Source organism: Anticarsia gemmatalis, chromosome 2, assembly GCF_050436995.1.
Source record: "Anticarsia gemmatalis isolate Benzon Research Colony breed Stoneville strain chromosome 2, ilAntGemm2 primary, whole genome shotgun sequence".
Lineage (NCBI taxonomy): Eukaryota > Metazoa > Arthropoda > Insecta > Lepidoptera > Erebidae > Anticarsia > Anticarsia gemmatalis.
Window position 1 is genome coordinate 4,450,997 of NC_134746.1, and position 9,321 is coordinate 4,460,317.

The following is a 9,321-nucleotide window of genomic DNA, read 5'->3' on the forward strand; positions in this document are numbered from 1 at the left end:
GTGGTTGCACAACGCACGTCGTAAGTCTTACACAGTTACACACCATGCATATGTTTTATTACCTAACATCGCCTGCAGCATCAATGGTATAATGCAATATCGATAATTAAACCTATTGTGCTTTTATTTATAACTTATTTATGCCCGCGGCTCTGCCTGCTAGGTACTTATTTTATGTAAATTGTAGCCCATAATTTGATCGTCGGTCTTCAACTATCTTCATGCAAAATGTCGTCAAATTTAATTTTGGTTTAGCAGTGAAACTGTAACAGATAGACGGACTTGAGCATTTATAATATTCGTGTAAATACCAAGCTTACTCATAGCCTATAAAAGAAGACTCTAAGAGTTAGAAGCACTGAAATCCAAAAAGTTAGAACAGTCTCTACTATCTTTAAGCTTAGTCTATACATACTCGTGTATCAAACATTTGAAAGGTAAGGGGCAAGTGCCACCCTGAAACCCTGAATACAAGTAAACTAAATATAGTAAGTATATTGTTAAAATTCTTAAGAAAAGGTTACAAAATCTATAATATTAACAATACATGAAGTCAGTCAACTAATAAGTTTGTTTCAACAGCCAGCATGCGTGAAAACAATCTCATAAAAAACGACGAATGATTACGAAAGTGAACTCACGCAGCCTTATCAATAAACCTGTAGCAAACCGTGACAACATTAATAGATCAATTGAATCGTACAAAAAATTTAATGCAAATATAGAATTTTATTTGATAAGTTCGCAAGTGAATGACAACAGAGGCAGAGCAGTGGAGCCGGTGCCAGTGGCGCAACTATACACCTTGGTAGGGGCTTGCACTTTCGCGGACATAACTCAGACTACGCCTGACCATAGCACTGTGCAACCTATCACAATTTTATTAAAATTATAACCATCTATAAAAAACCTTTGAACTATTTCAATATTTTCTAAAAATAGATTTAAATTTGTATATTTAAATTGTAACCTCATTCAAAAGTTTCATAACAAAGTTGATGTTTTAATTTGTTGTTGGCAAGCGGCAAAGATGCGACCTCTCAATTTGCTAATTAGTATAAGTGCCATAGTGTTGTGCTGTTCACAAGTTGCGAAGACAGAACGAGAGTTGTATGAAATCGGTATGTACATTTCAGTTACAAACTTCTAAAAAATGTTTTTGTATAAAGCTCTACCTTGGTGCAAGAATGTATTGCGTGCCTTACGATATAGAAATCATTAGTTCAATTTAGTTATGAAAAGGTTAATTTGATTTTCAATTTAAGTAACTAAATGTGGGTAGACATGTACCTAACTTAAAATATTTTCATTGTTTTGTAAGTCAGCGAAAATAGCGCTACCTCTTATACGCATAGATTATATGTTTAAATAACTTAACTTGGTTTCATCGCATGTTTTAGCATTCAATCATATAAAATTATGTAATCTTTAGGCTATCCTCACGTAATATACCTACACACAAAAGTATTTTTTAAATATGGAAAATGTATCATGCGGCATGCATACAAGCACCATAAAATATACCGGCACTTCTCAATAATCCTTATACCTTAACTGGATCAACAGAAAATTATTTAACTTGTGTTCGTAAAATGTTTATCTAAAATATCTACGTAGATAGTACATTTCTTTCATTAATAATGTTTTAATTATTAACTGGAACGTTATATTAAGCATTGATTTGATGTATTTTCTATACCACCTAAAATATTTTTGACATTTCATAAAGAGTAGCTGATTTGACTGGTACTCAACTACTCCATTCAAAAGAAACGTCTTTTGTTTTTGTCCGCGTTGCTCGTGCTCCTTCATAAAAAACCATATAATCCATAATAACAGTAATTACAATAATTACCGACGATCAACACACCAATAAAGGTAAGGTAAGGCATCTAAATAACACGATTGCTACATCGAAGCAATGGTAATTTCTGTCAAGGCAAACGGCCGCTATGAGATTTACAAACATTGTTACAATTTGTGGAAAACATAACCTACCTTTCTTTACATCGAGTCCACAGAACGATATTAATTCGGTTTTTATTACTACATTAATTTACGGTCAAGATCATACTGAGATAATGCAATGTTGTTACTTAATAGACGTAGTTGTAACCGTATACCTCTAACAGATAGACCACCAAATTGGACATAATTACTTCTGAAATACTGATTGAATCTAAATCGTTTAAGTAAGATTTCGTATTATAATCATCGGTGTTCCTTAGCGGCATAAGACGATACACGTACGACGTACGTGAGATTTCATAGATTAAAATAACAATTTAGGTGCGAATTTTCGCAGCTATTGGATAGAGTTGTATTACGCAAAAATGTTTTTTCATAATATTAACCGTTGATTTTAGCGCCATTACCTTTTAACTACTAATACTTATTATAACAAATACAGAATTATTACATGCGATTACAACTTGTAACTCAAATAAAATATGCAAATAAAATTAAAGAGTGTGCAAAATTACACATTCCGAGATGGACTGGCGCCATAAAAGCAATTATTTCTAAGCTTAACATCTTTCTAAGTTAGATAACTGGCTTACATTTAGCAAACGTTATGCAAGCTTGTTTAAATGAATAGCTGATATTCGATATGATTGCATTGTCTTTATTACGACCATTCTGCTAAATAGCATTTTTGCTAAAGTAAAACTTTGAAACCTTTTAAACGAGAAAAGCTCTTGTAGTGTGTTCAATGGCTGTGGGTCACAGGTTCAAATTCTAAGAAACAACACTCTTATAAACCTGCTAGGCCGCTGCAGACAAACGTTCGCCTTCTGGCTTAGCTAAACGAGCAACAGAATTTGCAATCAATACGCGATCTTTAAAAACAAGTATCAAAGTCTCAAATTCTTTGAATTCAAAGTATATATTTAGTGTTAGTTGCAACATTGCCATTACGATAACTACGGGAAAGTAGAAAGTGTCGATATTATCCTAATATCGCTACACAGTGACATTAGCAATGCATCAATGACGTCACTGCGCCCGAATCGTTAGTCTCCATCACTGTTGCATTACCGTCATCTTGACACCATTATCGATATTGTCACTTTCTACACATTTACTATCCATTTATAAGGCGACCATTTCCCTAAATAGTCAACCACTATGTAATACTACCCACACAATCATTGTAACAGCTCTAGCTACTTCCGACATCCTATTTGATTCCTAAAAGTCTCGAACTTTACGATGCATAACGTCATGATTTTAAGTAGATTTTCCGACCTTTTGACACTTTTAGTTAAATTGTTATTAAAAAAAAACTACTGAAGGGACTCTACATTTTTTAATTTTTTGCAAGTTTGCCAGTCAATTCTCTTTTGAAAATTATTCGTGGGTACATTTCCTCTTGCAATAAATAAAATTGGCGGGAAATATACTTGACCAAATCCATATTGAATGATAAAACCTTGGCATAATAGCAGGTGCAATAACAGTCGTTTGTGTGTCCGTTATTGCCCCGGACACATTACGTGAAATGATTGCAACATTGCCCGGAGCCATTATACATTTAATGGGAGCCATCTATACTATGCATAATTAGATTGCTCTTGTACTTATGCGTGTGAAGTTTTGGTGTTGTTTCATAACTGTAACTGGCTGAACCTTTATAATAAAAATCTTCTGGCCTAGAGGTCGAACTGAGTTTCCCTTCTCTTATTTTTCCTGCTGTCAAAGGCTAGAATGTGTAAAAGATAAGTTAGTTTTTCAGCGGCGCGGCGTGAAACTAAAAAATGTGATTAAAGGACGAAAATATAATAAATTATAATATTTCGCATATAATAGTCGGTAAACCCGGTAAACAGACAATTAAGAGTAACGAATTGTTTTAATTGCGAAACATATTCACAGACATAGTCGAGAGCAACATCAAGCATTACACAAATAGCAGGTCGCCATAATATTTGTCAATTCTTTGTTTACATTTTAATCTCAACATCATTTACATATTTCTGATGGAAAAATACACGTGTTACTTCGTTTAAAGAAGTGAATAAAAATGCGATTCGTTGCTCCATCTCGATTTGATGAAAGCATATTTTAGATGTCCACATCTTGGTAACATATTGGCAGATGTGTGCATGAAACTTGGATGTTTTCGTAACGGATGCGTTGAGTAAGATCCAAGCTGTACTCACTTGAGCATCAACAAATAGTGACGCAAAGTATTGTCAAGGTTAAACTCAGAGGACGAGGAGACGTTTGACTAATAGCATGGTGCACCTTACGTGCCAAGGGATTCCTTTGTATACAATGTCACATTGATTGATAAAGATAAATTTTGATCATAGTGATTTTACAAATTAAGATAGATGCTCTAAATTGCTCTTGAGTGATGAAGAGTATACTTTAGAATATAATAATTTCAAGTCTCTGTGGCGCGGTTTCTAGTACAGCCGACTGGTGATTATGAGGTCTCGGGCTCGATTCCAAAATCGAGAAAAGTGCTTTTGGTTTTTCTAATTTATATCAGAATATTTCTCAATAGTAGCTCGAAGTATTGTAACGTGTCCGGTAAATTACAGTAGGTTCGCTTCCTACAGGTTTTTTACTGGAGAAACATGGGTGGATGTATTTTCTACACCTCTGCCTTTCGGTATAACAGGCCTCATATTATTATGTATCAACAACTGAAAACAGCACACAAGAAACAGTCAATTGTGATGATGACGGCAACTTAATTTCGGATTTGAGTATAATCATATTTACAAACCTTGGCATGAGACATGTGAAGCCGGTGTTATCAAATATTTATCTAATTCCGCTTATTCGAGTATCATCTTAAAAAAATCTTTGTTATTTGGTTTGACTCTAGAACATAAGTTCGTCGCAATACATATATGTATTACATATGAAGTGACAAAACGTTTACGTGACAAAATAATAATAGGTAGGTACCTACCTACAAATGACTAGAAATATATTTATGAGGTAAATCATTGTTATTTACTATCGTTCAAGTTCCTTTGTTTGTGTTTATTATAATAATAAGTACGAGTATAAAACATTTTATAGACAACTATTACATTGCTGTAATATAGATATTTAAATGTGTTTTCATTATTCTAAACACGGGTCAATTTTTAATGTGTTGGTGCAAAAATAATGTTTTGAATTAAAGCATTAGTTTTCCTTACTGCTACAGGAATAACGACCGATTTAGATTAATGCCCACAGAATTTTCTGAAGAATTTATCTCTTTCTTTTCTTCTCACTTTCTCCTTTTAAGTATTGTTACCTACCTATATGACGTATTATTGTGGTATTGTTATAAATTATTTATATTCTTCCTACCTATGGTGCTGCCTGATCATTTTATGTACCTAAATGGTAAGATGGTAATAGAGCATTCATAGCATACCTAATCAATTAACAATATCAATGATTGCAAATTAGTTTAATTACATGTAAGTGTAGGGTAAATAATCCTTTATAAGCAGGTTTTTGCAAACAAGTTTAAAAGATATGTAACAATTTCAAAATAGCCTTAAGAAACAGTCACCTGGTTTCGTTGCAAAAAAAATAGCTTCCATCGCGAACTTGTAATCAAATTACATAATATTGTAAACTTAGTATCCATATGTTAATTAAATAGTATAAAGATATTCTTAAATTACTCTCCGCTTTAGAGTTAAGAGAGTGTTCGTAATCTGTGCCAAATAACATTTTGCAATTGAAAGTTATCGTATATAAATTTTATGAAGAATTCAGTTACTTCTTTAATTGTATGTGTGTCATAATAGTTTAAGTATGTTGCTTGATTAATTTAGTTGAGCAACGTGAAAAAATATATGGCAAGCTACGGCACAAAAACATACGGCATACGGCCTGTGTAATTATAGTTTATTTATAACATGTTAATGATAGGATATAAAGATATATGTATGAAGCCTGCACGGATCAGATATACAATAGTAAAATATGTTTGAATCATAGAGTCAATGTAAAGGCCCGTTTGTTAAATGGGCACCTGGCCTACTGTAATTTAACGAAAACAAAAAGTCGCACATTTCGGATGGTTCTTACAATTATTTAATTCATTTCAAAGCTTCATTTGAATGAAATATAAATCTTCTAAACCTACTTTAATTCGCGAAAGCAAGAAACCAAAAATCTATTAAGACACGATATGATAGTTATCGAAATAGTAACGAAACTTCGGATAAACTTAACATAGTAGGCCTATAACTGTACTTGAGTGGAACCTATCTAAAATATATGCAATATCTATATCACATAAAATAGAATACTGACATAGCAAAAACATTATTTCACTAAATCGTTTAAGTTATCAACCTACCCTTGAACAACAAACCAATCAAACCTTTCGAAATATCGAATATCAGCTGACTGCTAACATTACGGTCAATGATCTGAGTTACAATGAATACAATCTAAGATATGACTTGACCCAGTTGTTACTAAATCCATAAATTTGTTTGATTAGAAAACCCTAACCAAAGCAGCAAGTAGACATGTATTCAGTTTATTTATAGAAACTTGACATTACCGATAATTGAATCTGTATAGGCATAATAATTTTTCTATTCATCTGCTTGAAGAAAACAAAGATGCTAAAAGCTTTTCACAAGTGTATGCGAGTGCTAAATAGAAAAAAATCTGCGCTCAAAATCTAAACAAAAAAATCGCAATAGTCGTGCTTGCAAAAATGTTAACATAGACATTTACGGCGCCTACCTCTGTATTGCAAAACTACAAATTGGCAATTATGCTGGTTTAGTGCAAACAGAATAACAATAACCCTGTGAAATTTCATTCAGAATTCGCACTACGATTAACTTTTTGACGGCCAGTTGTTAAATCTACAAGGTTACACGCAATGCCATAAAATTGTCTCTGTATTTTCATTTCAGAAAGAATATTCTCACCATGCAAGAAATCATCGCCAGATTTCGACGGCTGCATAAAGCGAGCATTCAATAAGATGCGGTCATTTTTCAAAGTGGGTGAGTAAAATTTACATACACGAGTAAATAACCAGGACCGGGCAACAGTTGGGCACTGGAGTGAGAGAATAGTTAGGCTTGAGTCGTGCTGCTAGGGTACTCTACAGTACTTTATAGCCCTTCAAGAACAGTTTTTAAAGACTCTCAGGGATGCAAGGTTTCATCACCTTTTCCTTCACCATTTTAACAAGGGTGCGATAATTGAAATACACTCTTTACTTGAAAAAGGCCCTAATGTGTTGCCTTAACTTCGTACTCGTTCATAAAAATGGCGAATAGGTAGGTACTTCTTGACTTAGCTAAACAAGCATGTATTTTTATGGACTAAAGTGCGTCAGAGTTCAATAACATTAAACTACTAAGTTGTATTACGTAAGTAGGTAGGTACCCACTTAAGATAAAATACTGATAGAGAAAAAGTTTATGTATGAGCACGTGTTGTTAGTTTCCGACTTATACTACGGGTATGATACTATGATAACAAAATATTACGCAAAATGAATGTGTAATTTTATTTTATCGCCTACATTGAAATGGAGGCGGTACTTTTTTGTTACCTGAGAAAAAGTTTGATGCCTGCTAAAAACATATTGTAGAACAAACATACTTAGCGTAGATATTTAGTCCAGTCAAAATTCACTCCCACACCTGCTGTATTTATTAGGGTACGTTTTGTCCAGGTATACCGGAGATGGGCGTGGCGCCGTTTGACCCTCACTACGCGAAGGAGATCCGCCAAGCGCGTGCCATCAACGGCATCGGCTACACGCTCACGCTTAACGACGTGTTCGAGCGAGGCTGGTCGCAGTCCACCGTAACCAAATACAAGTAAAGTCAAACCATACCTATAGTGTACCTAGGCAAAAGAACAAGCCCAAGCAATAATCTAAGTTACATCACTTTTCGAAGCTACCCGGGTGACGCTCATGGCACTTAAATATTCTTCCGTTCTTGAATAATGCTACGGACCGACCAGTAGTCAGGATAAGCGTCACTAATACAACAATGCACATTGAAGTTAAACTAAAATTAGTAAATAGATAAAAACTCTCTGTTTTCAGAACTGATTGGGAGAACCAGCGCATAGTCTACTCACAGTACTTCCCTGAAAAATGGCTCAATGGCGACTATGAATTCAAGGTGAGAATATTGTATGAAATGTATTTAATTATTAATATCTTGAGTCGCAGACAAGACAGTTTTATAGATACTAAATATTATTTGATTAACATTGTTCAGAAGTTAAGTTTAGGTACCAATTTGATTAACAAATTATAATGTTATTTCCCAGGGTGATGCATTCGGTCTGGGCGTGCTCCGCTCGGGCCGCTGGAACATGACTCTACGTGACTACTCTCAGACGACGCGCATCAAGCGCAACGGCACGGGCGTCGATGTCCACGTCGAGGTAGACCACATCGGCGACATGGAGATCCACGTGGGCAACCTGCTGCGAGGGAACGGAATACTCGGTACTTATTTACGTAAGATTTGTTTTTGACACGATCGTGTCTTGTCAGGGTATGTAGACTGGTGCGTAGTGGTTCTTCCTTATGCTGCTAGTAGTTAGCGCCCTAACTCCTTTTTCTGTCCTTAACTTAGAAAAAAAGTGCACGAACGATGTTCCTGTTTCTGCTTTTGCGTTGTGATAACGCTGGTACGCATGAAACTCTTTGAAAAATCACCAGTGCACGTTTAATTGTAGTGACTGCACAATAGTAAGCACTTAGGTTCTTAACCCGTTTGAAAATCTATGCAGGAATTTTGGAGTTTATTGCAAAAACCACGTGACGACGACATTGTTTTATTGACCTTGTAATCTCGTTATTTGTGATAATATTTATTGACAGAGCGCATGTTGGATCGTCTCATCAACGTGTCATGGAAGCCAGGGTTCGCGGTGATCCGGCCGCTCATCAACGACCTCGTCAGTACCGCCTTCACAGACATTTGGAGCAAGTCCTTCAACAACTTCCCCCTAGACAACTTCATCAGAGACTGACCACAGTCTCTCCATGTCTTTTCTTCTAGTGCCACTTTGTAAATAAGTATTTACCATAAGAGTACAATCACCTTATATTAAGGCTTTAATTCTAACATCTAAAACTCAATGTTTCCATGTATTCACATTTAACATCAAATTGTCTATATACCTCTAACAAACAGCAATTTCATGTCAATGTGATTCATTAAACTAGTCAATCAATAACAAGGATTTTGTCTTATTGTTACGCAAAATGTATTTCTTAGATTAACGGACCTACCTGTTTGCAGCAATCTTTTCGCATAGCTACTGATTTTATATAATATCCGCCCTGCTATAGATTGA

At 34.8% G+C, this 9,321-nt stretch overlaps 1 protein-coding gene across 2 annotated transcripts; it reads left to right on the top strand.

Moving 5' to 3' along the window:
• Positions 1 to 818: 818 nt before the first annotated feature.
• On the top strand, positions 819 to 9,272 carry Jhbp16 (Juvenile hormone binding protein 16). Of its 2 annotated transcripts, none has more exons than XM_076125395.1 (6): positions 819 to 1,121; positions 6,900 to 6,992; positions 7,673 to 7,820; positions 8,054 to 8,132; positions 8,284 to 8,476; positions 8,843 to 9,272. In XM_076125395.1, exons 1-6 carry the CDS (start codon positions 1,031 to 1,033, stop codon positions 8,992 to 8,994), a joined length of 756 nt encoding a protein of 251 aa, XP_075981510.1. In that variant the 5' UTR covers positions 819 to 1,030; the 3' UTR covers positions 8,995 to 9,272. The 2 variants fall into 2 exon arrangements, with proteins under 2 accessions (XP_075981510.1, XP_075981518.1); XM_076125403.1 differs by having other exon boundaries at positions 821 to 1,121; positions 8,284 to 8,464; positions 8,843 to 9,247.
• Positions 9,273 to 9,321: the final 49 nt, after the last annotated feature.

Coding starts and splice junctions, on each gene's coding strand:
- Jhbp16 (XM_076125395.1), top strand. CDS start 1,031: ATGCGACCTCTCAATTTGCTAATTAGTATAAGTGCCATAGTGTTGTGC. Junction 1,122..6,899: donor ACGAGAGTTGTATGAAATCG/GTATGTACATTT, acceptor TTTTCATTTCAG/AAAGAATATTCTCACCATGC. Junction 7,821..8,053: donor TCCACCGTAACCAAATACAA/GTAAAGTCAAAC, acceptor CTCTGTTTTCAG/AACTGATTGGGAGAACCAGC.